Source organism: Passer domesticus, chromosome Z (genome assembly GCF_036417665.1).
Source record: "Passer domesticus isolate bPasDom1 chromosome Z, bPasDom1.hap1, whole genome shotgun sequence".
Classification (NCBI taxonomy): domain Eukaryota; kingdom Metazoa; phylum Chordata; class Aves; order Passeriformes; family Passeridae; genus Passer; species Passer domesticus.
Window position 1 is genome coordinate 24102814 of NC_087512.1, and position 13657 is coordinate 24116470.

The window sequence follows — 13657 nt, forward strand, 5'->3', positions numbered from 1 at the left end:
AATGGAAAAAAAATTAATAAAAACTTCCCCACAATATAGAACAAGTGCAGAAAAAAAAACCTGCTTAGATGCTATGGAACTGAACATTTTGTCTTGAAAAGGAAACAAAACCAGTATGATTTTTTCAGTCTGCAAAATCAGAAAAGGGATCCCTGTAAGAGAAGAGAAGGAGGAAGATGGGTAAATACAACAGGAGGAATATCTGAGTTTAAGCTGCAAGTCATAGGATGGGAAGAAAAGTATTCATATCAAGCAAAATTTTTATTTATAATACTTCTATATCTGGTGCTTATGTAATGTAGTAAACTGGCAGTCCTGTAAGTATCCTTGCAGAGAGCATTTGAACATCAGTCTGTGTTCCATGACCAATAAGTCTGATGAAAGTTGACTTGTACTGTGTGGAAAGCAATGCACTTCCCTGAATAATAGACTGGATATCTCTTTGGCACAAAAAAAAATGCTTGCAATGGGTGAATTAACATGACTGAGAGAGTTCTGTTTATAACAGCTCAACATAGGGGAATTTATGCATTTTTCTTTAAGAAATGTTGCTGAAAGATAGTATTTCACCAAATAACTTCAACTTCATTCTCTGGTAAAAGCATTTTTTTTTTCATTTAGGAGTATAGTTTTGTTACCTGGACCAAATCAGTCTTTAAAAACTATTTTATCTCCTTGAATCTTATTTTGAGTCTCATATATGGCATTCTAAGGATGTTTTGCAAAGTCTATCTAAAAATACAATCTTTCATACCATTTATTTGAAGTGTTTTAAATAGTTTATCTTCTCTAATGTTGTAGTTCCACATATACTGTGTGTAGCTCAGCAAGCAGAAGCATATTCTTCATGCTAAACTTTAAAATCAGAAATGTAGGTTCACAGAATTTTATCTTTAGATCATGCCTTGAAATTGTAGTTTTGAGACATAAGGTTTAAAAAGCATGATTCTCATTTTTGACCTGCCGAATGTCTTTATTGTGCTTTAAGAGAGTAGATGGCAAAGAGGCGTAGTCATGGAGGGAGTAGCAAAGCAGATAACAGAATAACACATAACACAATGATGTTGAAAAGTAAGTAGAATTAATTTTTAAACTGTCTCATATTTTCTATGGACATCACATGGCTGTGTGAGAATTTGTCTTTCAGAAGAGATTCTGCTGGTTTTACTTATGAGGTTTTACTTGTTTTCAAGGGGTTTGAGGTTTATTTTCTTTTTTAGATCAGCTTCAGTGCTTCTTGATCTAAGATGAGCTGAGTCCTCCCCAGTCTGTGTATGCATACTCCAAAAAGTAGCCTCTTTTATATCCTTATTCCTTATCCTATATCCTTGTAATCTGGGAACATTATACAAGTCTGATGTAGATAGGGAACTTGGGTATGCACAAATCTGTTTATTAAAGAAAAGAAACTCAAAGTGTAAAGTCCAGCAAGAAAATAAAAACTCTGCAAATCCTTAATTAAAAAAATGGAGAATTTGTGTCTAGCATTTATTTTCCCAAATTTCTGTTCATCTTTCCATTAGATGTGTATTTGCCCCACTGTGTTCTGCAGAATTTACTCTTTTTAGAAATACCTAGCTCTGCTTCCTATTAGTTCGTACATCACCCTTGTACTGCTCATGGACTCTCATCCAAAAATCTGTCAGCAGAGTCCTTCAGATTCCCTAAACTGATTGAAAACCATTTCTTTTGGAAAGAAGCTAGAAAATCAACATTGGTTTCTCTCCATCTTTTAAGGTGTCTTCTAGTCTGATTAAAGTTGCCTTCTAGTAGCCATTGGTAAACTGCTATCAGCAGATAGTTAGTAAAAAACTTTTAGATGTTATGTCTTGAATGCCTATTTTATTTATGAAGGCTGATTTGGAAGTTGGTTTGGATGCTCCTGGGCTGTCCATCTGACTTGCTTCCTCCTGTTGGTTTCAATAACAAAGTGCTCTCCTAATCATCCCTAGTCAATGCATTTTAATTATTTTTCCTGAGCTCCCTCCTATAAGGAGCTTCAGGTTTCCTTTTGAGGGGGAATGTGTGCATAGTTGACATTTCAGTTTTCAATAGTATCTGAATATGGGGCCACATCATACACAGCTCCTCCAAAGACAGTATGAAGATATGCCAGAGAAGAAGCTTGCTGACCACATGTGGATTTTTGTGGACACAGCCAGCTCAGCCCAAAGGAACAGCTCTCTGTTGTGGTCAGAACCTGGTGCTTGTTCCTTGACCTAAGAGAATTAACAGTAGTAGCATTGACTTCAGGAGATCTTTTGGTCCTATATTCCTACCTGGAAAAAGATACAGGCAATTGTATGATCAAATTTAGCAATTCCAATTTAGAACATTCTTAATACAGGTATATGAGATACACATATACACATATATAGCTGTGTACAAAATTAGTCCAGTTATCTGGAATCAGCTGACATTTTACTTACCGTTCCACTGGTATGTTTTTAAAATGCAGTTCAAGTTCAGAGTTAAACACATCCATTGAATCATACCACAGATCTTTGCATATATATACAAAAAATTCTTTATCCAGTAGGGAAAAATAAATGGGTGATACTGCTTCGTTTTCCAACAGAGTTCTAAAAAACCTCATGAATATGCAATGCACCTAACTTAGTTTATTGTTTGATTAAGGTCTTGGCATTGATAAGAGGACATCTTTACCACAGAGCAATTCTTCTCCATGGGATGATGCACTTTTCAATATATCCATACATGCAGCAATAAGACATGGAAAATGGAAGTTACTAACTGGATATCCAGGTAACAAAATAACTCCTTTTTTGTTCACTGTATCCAATCTTCCACTCACCACAAACACAGTTTAATTTTGTTTCATATGTTTTAATTTTTTTTAGTAATTGTGCTTACTTAGATTTTTGACCACACGCAAAGATCTGGAATGAGCACTTCTAAAATCCAAACTATGTATTTTTTTCATCTTCCAAATATTTTGTCTGCAGCTTACTTAAACTGTAGGGAAAAAACTGTTACAGAATATCTCAAGTTGGAAGGGATCCATAAGGATCATAGAATCCAAGAAGGAGGGCCATTGAGTTAATTAATTGATATGAAATAAAGTTACATAAAGTTTGAATCTCAGTGGTGCAGTAGTTTTTTTGCAAAAATGAGACTCCTATTTAGAGAGACTCTGGTGTGGGGCTAGAGTTAAGGTCTGCAGCAACCGTTGCTGAGCAGGGGCTTGTCAAGAGACCTAGTGAATTCATCAACTATAGTAAAACTGTGTCTCCACACTGCTGCTCTGTATCTCAGAATTGACCCTTGGTCTGTTCCTGTTCCTGTAGGCTGCAGTCATTGGTTCCCTCCACCGTCTCTGTACAATGAGTCACAGATTCAGTCGTCTGATCCATCAACAAAGAGACTTTGGCTGTTTGATATTGTTCATGACCCTGAAGAGAAAAATGATGTGTCTGAAAAATACCCTCATGTAGTAGGAAAACTACTCTCACGGCTTCAGTATTATCACAAACGTTCAGTGCCTGTGTTCTACCCTGATGAGGATCCCACCTGTGATCCAGCAGCAACTGGGGTTTGGGGTCCTTGGGCATAGTACACACAGCTTTGCATCCTGCACCTGCACTCTGCACCTCTGTAGCAGAGTCTGGCTTATGGACTCAGAGTCTTGGTGATGAATTTTGTACTTTCTGTAATGAACTGTTGCTAAATGTGAGCTTATTCTTTGAATAATTCAGTATTTCTTATTCTTGATCTGTTGGGAATCTTATTTCAGTCTTTTCCCACTCTCTCATTCTCAACAATTATATGTGAAATGTTAGTAATGTTTTTAAAATATTCTTTGTCTAGAATATACTTCTAGTGCAGAAGATAAACATTGCCTCCTTCCTTGAAAGGAATTGAAAAGAACTGAATTCCTTGTAAGGAATCATGGCAGTAGGGACATCCAAAATTAATCAGTCTTGTGGAGTATACTGAATTCTGGTTTCATGTTTGTCCAGATGACAAATTCTGCTGAATGCTATTATATATCTGTTTTGGCATAACATTTTTTGCCTTTAACATGTACTCCATCCAGAAAAGGAAAGAGTAAAAAAGAAAACCTCATAAATATAACAAAATCTCTATTTCTTGTTCGCTCTTAATGTATCAAACCAGAGTAAAGAGTGATGATCAACTGGAGTGCAGGGCAGTCAGGTAGAAGGATCTTGACAGGCTGAAAAAATGTGTGAATAAAGATTTCATTAATTTCAACAATTGCAATGTCTTCCAGTTGGGGCGGAACAGCTACATTCAGGAGTACTGCATTCAGGGCCATGACCAGATGGAAAGCACTTTCTTGGGGAAAATATCTAGGCATCTTTCTGGACAATAATTAGGACAAGAGTTGCCATTTTCTCTCTAGGTGAAGAAAACCAACCAGTTCTTGTTCCATAGAAGTGAGAATGCAGCTGGCAGCTAGGGGACGTCTTAATTCCCTTCTATCACTGCTAGAGCATAGCATCACATTTTGAGTTTCCCTGTACAGGAAAAGTATTGACCAATTGGAGTTAGTTCAGTAGAGAACTATGAATATGATCGTGGGGAGGGATAAAGAAATGGGTTAGTTTATGGTGGTGAGAAAAAGGGAAGTTGCTATCTTCAGCTACCTGATGTGAGAGCATAGAGAAGAGGAAGCAGGACTCTTCTCAGAGATGCACAAAGATGAAAAGCACACAGGGAATGTGTGGAGTTCCAATGCAATATAAGGAAAGGAAAAAAAAATCACACCCTGAGTTTAATTAAATAGGGGAAATCTGGGACTATGGCAACCCTAATCCTGGGGATCTTCAGTCTTTGGTTGGAGAAGAGTCTCAACAATTCTGTCCCTGAAACTGGATCAAATTTGAAGTTGGCCTGGTTTGGTAGAGGTGGTGAGGAGCAACCAGTAACCTCCAAAGGCCCCTTTCTGCAAGAATTGCTCAGTGATTCTGTGATGAACAAAACCTTACTTTTATTACCTGCCTGGTAAGTACCCAGTCTTTATTACCACAGTGGAGTCTGTTTTCATCCTGAAGTGGGCTCTGAGCCATGAGGAAACCAAGCCAAGCAACATTTCTCAGTTAGTCATCAAATTGATGCAAGATAACCTGCCAGCTCTCTATTAGGGTCTCAGACCCTGAGTTCTGGTACTGTTTCTCAGTGTCCTTGGCTAAGTTCTCAGGATGCAGAGCTCAATCTGTCATCATTTCCACAAAGCAGGAATCTAATTGCCTTTTTCCTGGCTCCAGGACCAGCTCATATAAATTGCACTAAAATTTTGCAAAACTTCCCAGTTTTCTCTTGGGAGACTTGTGCTAATTGTTAGCAAACAGATTAATGAAGAGTAAGGCTTGACAAAATCTGTGCATTAAAAAAAAAAAACCCTGAAAAAAAGATTAAATGAGAAAACTGAAAATACATATGCTTTCTTGCTTTCTAGTACAGCTGATTCACCACTACACTGTCTTAAATCTAATCTTGAATGCTTGTCTCTTCTACCTTTGATGTTTTTTCTATGAGTGGAAGTGAAGCTAAAGCTCTCCAGAAACCTGTTCAGCTTTTTATCTTTCTCCCAAAGAGCTTTATGTTTCTCTTACTCCTTTATATCAGTATGTCACTTCTGCTCCTTTATATCAGTATTTTTTCCTATTCTGTTTCATTCACTATCTTCCTTGAAGACAAGGAGAAAATAAACATTGATTCAGAAAAAGTAATATAATAGACAAGATATTTTCTCTGCAGTTTAATTGGATACATTCCTATGGAATCTTGTTTCAGACCAAATTTCAATTTCGTCCATTCATCTATCGGTGGCTGAAAGCAAATGGTTGCAGGAGAATATGACTTGATAAGCTCCTCAGATTGTTCCTCACCTAAACAATCGCTCAGTGCCTCAAAGACTAGTTTCTTTTCCATTAGGTTGCACCAGCCTTTCCACTGGGGCCCTTGGGGATAGTGCCTCACCCTTCAAATACTTTCTAAGTTGTTGGTATTCACAGAGACATGCATTTCCACAGCTTATCTAGACATCTGATTGTTACCTGCCTCCAGGTAATTTATATTTTCATTGATAAAACTTACCTACTGTGACAGAAGCTCCTACTATACTACAGTTAGCAACCTTCATATGAATTAATATATTTAAAATATTAAAAACATTATATGTTCTGTAGAAGCAGTCTGCAAACTGGTACCTGATCATATCTCCTTCCATTTCATGAAACGCATTTAGTCTTTTCTTTCTGTCATGTGTCTCTTCACTCAGTTCCTGCTCAGGTTTTAGCTAAGACACAGGTCATACAAAGACCTGATGTTGCTGGGACCAGTGCTGTGAGATCCAAGAGAGAGCAACACATAGGAAGCCTACAGGAAGGGCTCAGGTCATTACAAAGACGTTACTTGTCTGCTGCAGACATAATCCTTCCTACTGATTGTCAGTTCCTTCAGAATCCACTAACTTACAGGAATCATGTAGACCAAACTTCAAAGCTGTAAGTCGTAAACATGACAGCTTGCCCAGAAACACCTCTGAAGCATATCCAGCATCAGCCAATCTGCTGAGGTTTTCATGCTTCCTGATGGGATACATGGGAGGCCTGCACTGTGACAGAGGAGGTAGGATGAGCACTCTCCCCAGCAGCTCTGGGAGTATTTTGTTTACGTCTTTTAAGTTCTGATTTAGATAACTTGTGAGTTAAAAATCTCATGAATTAAGGAATGAATTAGTGAATTCCCATGTTAGTCTTGTTTGTCTGAAGGAGATTGAGTCTTTGATGTGTGTGTTTCTTTCCTTTCCTAATGAGCTCATAAAATAATTTAAAGATCATGTTGTCCTGTAAATTAGAGAGATCCAATCAGACCATGACAAGCTTGGCTTCAGAGTACAGCAGCATTTCACTTTTGAGCTTTTGAAGATTCTTTATGATAACTGAGGCTTAGGCTCTGTTATTTGCTGACCCCATCAAGGGAGGGAAAATGTAGGCATAAAACCTTTTTATAATCTATTGCATCATGTTGACAAAGCTTGCATCTTCCGTCAGTAGCTCCAAAAAAACCTTTATTGCAGTTCCCTTTCCTAACTGTTGCAGTCAGTTTATTTTATACTGATACAATGATTTATGTTAATTTATAACTTACCTGTTTAGTGCAACTGTAAGTTCCATATTCTAATTGTAGCATACAGCTAGTAACGTGGTTTCAAGTATGGGATTCTGAAAGAGTGAAGTGTTAAATTACCTTTTGTGACCTTTAGATATTTTTGTATGTGTCATAATGATACACGTTGTCCTTCAAATGTATTTTTGAGATAAATCATCTAAAGGACAGAAGTTTCATTAGTTCTTATTCATCCAGAGTATTTTGGTACAGTTTATTTGTGCAATCAAATGCAAATTGAGACGTTGACAGCCATTCCCCAGTAAGTAAGGCAAGTAGATCCAAAGTATTTATATTATCCTCACTCTTTTTCCATAGTGCATATTTATTTAGTGTCCTATGTACAAATGCAGACATGTAAGATTAGAAAGCTTACTGTTCTCAGTCAATATCACATATAACATTTTTGTTTACATTAGGAGTTACAAGATGTGATTATTGCAATAACAAGGGACTGGACTTGGGAGTGGGGGAAATTGCTGGCTGACATTCCTGTGTGTCCTTCAGCATTCAGCACTTGTATTAAAAGAGGAAAGATGTCTTACCCTCAGAAGTGGTAACTTCTGTTAATGATATTTTTAACTAGGTTTTTTATGCTGATAGCTAGTTTCATGGAAAAGAAATTATAAGAGCTCAAGTAGTTAATGTCCTTGACTTCCATCAACATCAGCTTCTTGGCTGAAGTTAGAAAACATTAAAAAATTTCTGATTTTAATTTGCAAGGTAAGCAGAGCTTTTGTCTATGTCCTGCAATCTCCATTTTAATGTCTTGCTGATATTCTAATTTATATATTTCATTTACTGGGAAGCGACTGTGACATATTGTCTCACACAGGTATTCAATTCACTCTCTGTTGCCTCTTGTTATGTTTTAAGATGCAAAGATTCATTGTTTTCTCAGCTACAGCAGACCTAATTTTTACTTTTTTTAAATTGTCTAATTATTTTCCATGGGTGGTCCTTCATAAAACATTTGACTTGAACTGTGTTAGGGAAAAAAACCATCTGGCTGACACATTGAGATTGACATCTGCAAAGAGTTGTATACTATTAAGTTGTTTAAAATAGAGAATTCTTTATATGTTTTGTGGTTACTTGAGTAACATTCAAAATGCAAGTATTTTGAATATTACTCAAGTAACCACATAAATAAAACTTCATTTCATCCCTTTCCAATTTAAGATTCATTCTTAATCTAGCAAACATCTGAGAATTATGAATTTGAAAGTCTTAATCTTTATGCTTCAGAAATTATTTAAGCTTCAGAAAAGTAACCAAGTTTAGGAAGAATGCTGACACTGGCTACTCATTTTGCATTGCTTACTTATAAAAGAGATGTACAAAGTCAAGGAATAGATGGTCTTAGAAACAAAATAGAAGATCTGGATCCTTTCTTGAGTCAAAGACCCTATATTCAACTTGAAAATAATTTGTCCAACTTTCCTAAGGTTGAAAAATGGCTCTTGAATATAGATGTGAGTTTCATCCTCTTTGGAATCTCTGAACTGAGGAACTCAGAGTTTAAACACTTGTGGTCTCTGTGGATTTGAAACTCCACTACGAGTTCTTGTTGGCCTCACATCGTACTTTCTGACAAAGTGGTTTAATGGTAGAAAGACTACTAGCAATATACCCAAAACTGTTCCATGCTTTCCTTAACAAACAGTTAATGAGCACAAAGGTACACAGAGAATCCTGTTAAACTTGTGCCACCCTGTTGCAGACAGGTCTGGATGGAAGGGCTGATGATGGTAGAGCCACTGTGCTGGAGTTTGGCACACAAGGACATGCAGTCCATACGTGTAGCCATGTTTGTAATCCTGGGGCCAGAGACACCCAAATGACAAAGTGGCAACTGAATCACAAAACACTTAAAGTCAAAATGAAAGATTACTTGACAAATAAAAAATATATACTGTCAAGTACTACCAGGGGATCCAGAATCTAGCTACAGGTTAGGGCTGTCCTAAATGTAGGAACACCAAACCATTTCCAAGATGTAGCAGTTATTAAGAGAGAATTTGTTTTCCTGCCTACCTGCTCCTTTGGCAGCCTGCAGCGGCTACGACTGGCCTCTGGGTCCCCGGCTGCTGTGGGCAGTGCCGCCGGCAGTACCGAAGCGGGAAGGGCACTCTCCCGCGGAAAGATTTCCTGGGGAGAGCGCTTAAGGCGAAAAGCCTTTAGGAGAGCGAGAATTCCCGGAGCTGTCTGCAGTGTAGTCAGTCTGCGTCTCGCAGGAGAAAGACAGGACCGCACGGACAGGGAAAAGGGAGATGTTTATTGAAGGAGCGTCGGGCGCGGACAAAAAAGCTTGCTCGGCAAGGTCTTATAACTAGAACACAGCGACCAATCTAAAATTTTGAGAGGAGGGAATAACGCATAACAAACAGCTCAGATGTCCAGTGTAAATAAATTAGGGGTTGAATCCTGACCTCTAAACCAATCATTCAATGTCCAGGCCAGAATGTTCTGGATGAGTGGGCAAGGACCCTGAATAACAGACAGGCAGTTAGGGAGGAATTTAGGAAAGATAAAGTGTAGCTGACGGGACAATTCAGAAGAGGGAGAGAGAGAAAGCCCGGGCAGAACCATAAACAGAATGGGGGGTACAGGAATAAACCAACTTAAAACTAATGCACCCCTACATTAGCCCACCACAGGCCCTGCTCCAGCTACACCCCAAGGCTGTGTTTCTCTCATAACAGTAATCTTAGCATGATGGAGGGGTCAGAGGATCATTTCTCCAGCCCAGCCCTTCCCTTGGCAGTCCTTTTGGAGCCCCACCCCAAGTAGACCCTCATGTCTCTCAGCTGTAAATAAGCTGGGGTTTGTAATGGGGAAGTAGTGCTTTTGGTGAGAGAAGGGGAAAAAAACTTTGCCAATTCTAAGTTTGAGGAGGTTAAGCAATATTTTTGCCAGCGGGTTTCCAGCTGAATGTTTTAACTCTTTCAGCTTACTGTCTTTGTCAGCTGCAGGCAGTGGACTCATTTTTGTTTCGAGCTGTGTTATCGTGTGGGAGGATTGTGGTTGAACATACGGTGTAAAGAACTCCCTGGGGTCCCAAGCTGCTGCTTCTGAATCTAATGCTGTCCCATCTTCTTCCAGTGCATTGCAATTCATGTATGAGCTCATCTACATCAGGCAGAACTGCTGCAAGGAACAGTAAAAACTTTTTTTGGCACAGAGCAGTTGGAATGAGTCAGCCATCCAACTGTGGACGGGATCAGTGACGGCCCTTGTGATAATTGCATACCGTGGCTGGCAGAGGCAAGGAGGATGATGCAGTACTTCTTGTTGTGTTAGTGTTCCCTCCTGAGAGTGTTGTTTTTGTGGGGTGGAGTGCAGAGATACTGGAAAGGTTGGTTGCTGCCAAGTTTCAAAGAAGTGACTACCGGCTGCCATCATCAAAGCAGTTACCGGATGTTGATCCCCTAATCCTGGCTAAACTCAATAGCAATAAAGGCAGTTATATTTTGTCTGCAGGACTATAGTTAGAAAAAAAAAAAGTATAGTCTGAATAGCTAGATTTGGATCTAAGGAATGCAGTGTTTATTTGGACAAATCTTCAAAAGCCACAACAAGGTACTGCACCAAAGCCACAGTTCTGGGCTGCCAGATTTTGGCATTCAGGACAGTGGTAAAAATAAAAAAGCCCTGTCTTTCTTTTTGGCTATGCATTCTTGCTATTTCTTCAAGCAAACAAGGAGTCAGAACACAGTGAATACACGTACAAACAAAGTAAGCTGTGTTTGGTATTCAGCAATGCTTATTGAGTAATTTTGGGCATAGAGCCCATGGTAATGAATGGAAAACTTTGATCAGGACATCTGTGGCCTGCCCAAATAATTTCATGGGACCTGCAAATCTGCCAGAAACATCACTCCATGGCCCTATTAACCAGGGATGTTGGAAGTCTTTCTTGATTGTGTACATTCTCCAAGCACACTCATGAACTAGGAGTCATTGATTTTTATTGGATAAAAAACTCAGAAATGGCTTATTCAAGGACATCTGAGCCCTTAACTTTACCCTTCACATTTATCCTGCTTCACTGGGAAAAACTTTAATGAGTCTGTCTGGATGATGAAAAGATGAATGTTAAAAGCATTGAGTCAGAGTGTGGACTTAACTTCTAGCAAACATACTCTCAGTTCCAGCTTAACTATACTTAACTTACACTAAAAAATAGTTTGGGGTTTTTTTAGCTATAGATTATAGTCTGGGCAATTCTGTGATTCCAAATTGTTTTCTTGATGTTGCTCATCAGTGTGCAGTTATCCAGGAAAATAGTCAATTCCTGGAGGATCATAAATTTTCCCCTCTTCCCTTGTGTATGTGGTAAGAGGAGCCTTTTTCAAAAGGCTGTGAGCATTGTAACTGCCAGCACAAGAGCCATGAAAGCACTGCTGCCCTGTAGGTGGCCTCTATAGATGTACTGAATTTTCACTTTAATTCTTGTGCTTTTTGCTTTGTTTTCAAATATGCTGTTTTACAAGTCATGCTTGCTGGAAAAAGCACTGTCTGAAATAATCCCAAAGTGGCTATTAGTCTGGTCTAGTCATACCCTGCAGCCCCAGCAGTGACATGTTGTAGAAACAAAGTCATTCTCCTGCCTTTTCAGTTCTGTTTTGACTTTATAATGAAGAGAGCATGATCATGGTATATTAAACAACTGGATAAGAGCAACATATACATTACCATCACTCTGCTTCTAACTAAAGCTCCAAAACTAATACAGTTGAGCAGCCTGGCTGGGAATTTACTGACAGCTTTCTTTTGCCATAAATTCAGCATTAGAAAAAAGAAATCCAGAACAGCTGAAATGGCATAGCCTTTGAGTAAAAAATAGACATATTTATAATATCAAAGGAGATTTATGAAAATATCCCAGCTGGATTTTGAAAAATGTAGGAGTGAATAGAGTAGAACAATTGCATTTCTGTATATGTTTGCCCTAGAAAGTAGCCCACTGTGAAGTAATACTTAGGAATGTGAATGATTGAGAGATTGTCTCTTAGAGGCAGCAGGTATAAGATGCCTGAAATTCCTTTGAGTTATAATTGCTTGTTAACAACAGGATTTTTTGGTAATTATTTCTGCCCACAATACACAAAGCCCTAATGTACATTGCTTTATGTGGAGAACTTTTTAGAATTCACATTTTTCTGTATTTACTTTGTGATAAAGAAAAGGGCATGGTATATGGAAAAGAAATTTTAAAATGAATTTCTAAAAATTATTATTCCAACACTCTAAAATGGAGAGATTTTTCTTAAAAAAATAAGAGTTTCTATGTAAATGTTTATTCTATTTATAGTATTAAGTGCAATTGCAAGAATCCATCTTCCTGATGATAAAGACTGAGTGTAGTGTTAAGAGGCAAGTATAATCACTAACCCACAAATATCTTTGAGGATTTTTGTATTATTCAGTGAATTATGCATTTCAGATTTAACTTGTGACAAAATATGCATTAAATGTGTGGGCCTAATCCTAAATCCAAACAAAGCAAGCTCCTACATTATCTAAGTTTTTGTATTTCTAAATTTTATATTTTGAATCTGTGGTTCTAAATACCAATATTAAATTACTTAGCATCTGTTTTCTTCAGAAGCAGTGGGGATGCTGAGACCCTACTATCACAACAGTGTTTAACAACAATTCATTTCAGAGCCTATAGCAGTGAAAGCATCATAAGGTACAAGTAAAAGCAGGCTTTTTAACAACAGCCACTATCTATCCTTTTTACTTAATATTATTTAATGATGTTTGATGACATGTTCAAATAAAGTAATGGCCTCTTTTTAAATGCAAATGCTGGTTTTATCTATAGTTTATTTTAATTGTGCTTGTCATAAATGTACTGCTGATGCATGAGAATACAAAAGAGGATTTAAGAACACTTGGTTTATCCTAAATATTATCTGGGTAATAAGTACTGATAATCATCAAAATTCTAGACATAGCAGAGATCTGGCATTGCTTAGGTCCATAACTGTCAGCCCCAAATGCACACGCAACTGCAGTGCACCTGCAGCACCGTTTCCTTCCACTCCTGTCTTAGGAGCTGATTACTGCATAGATCTCTCTGTATTTTTAAAGGGAAAGTCAGAATAATTCCACTCAAGGCCATAGCTTCACATGAATGCAAGTGCTCATGAAAGATTATTGCCCATGAGCTGCAGTCAGAAGATTCAGAATTAATTAATGATTAACATCCATGTATCTTAGTTGCCCATGTGAAAAGGGGGAAAGGACAGGATATTGTGAGAAATACAGATAGGGCTGTGCTTGGAAAAGCTTTGTTTGGGGCATTGGTCACCCAGCCCGAGTGCAGTCATGGTTCCAGTTTGTTTTATAAACTGGCCCAGTCAAGCTGTAGAGCAGAATTAAATACTCCTGTTTATCATATAAACTGGCATCATTGTTTCTGTTCAGGGAAAACCCTTTGATAATTGTTCACTGGTTAATTTATATTTGTAGTGGAATCACGGCATATTTT

General features: G+C 38.0%; 1 protein-coding gene across 4 annotated transcripts in view; it reads left to right on the forward strand.

The window, feature by feature from the left end:
• ARSB (arylsulfatase B) overlaps window positions 1-13657 on the forward strand; it is a 187520-nt gene that overhangs the window by 57849 nt on the left and 116014 nt on the right. The window contains exons 7-8 of one of the 4 annotated variants that reach the window (XM_064405663.1): window positions 2638-2766; window positions 3309-4236. The exons of the other annotated variants lie outside the window; for them this stretch is intronic. Coding sequence (XP_064261733.1) covers window positions 2638-2766; window positions 3309-3574 — 395 coding nt within the window. The 3' untranslated portion in view covers window positions 3575-4236. Of the gene's footprint in view, window positions 1-2637; window positions 2767-3308; window positions 4237-13657 lie in introns of those variants that run through there. 4 annotated transcript variants of the gene reach the window in all.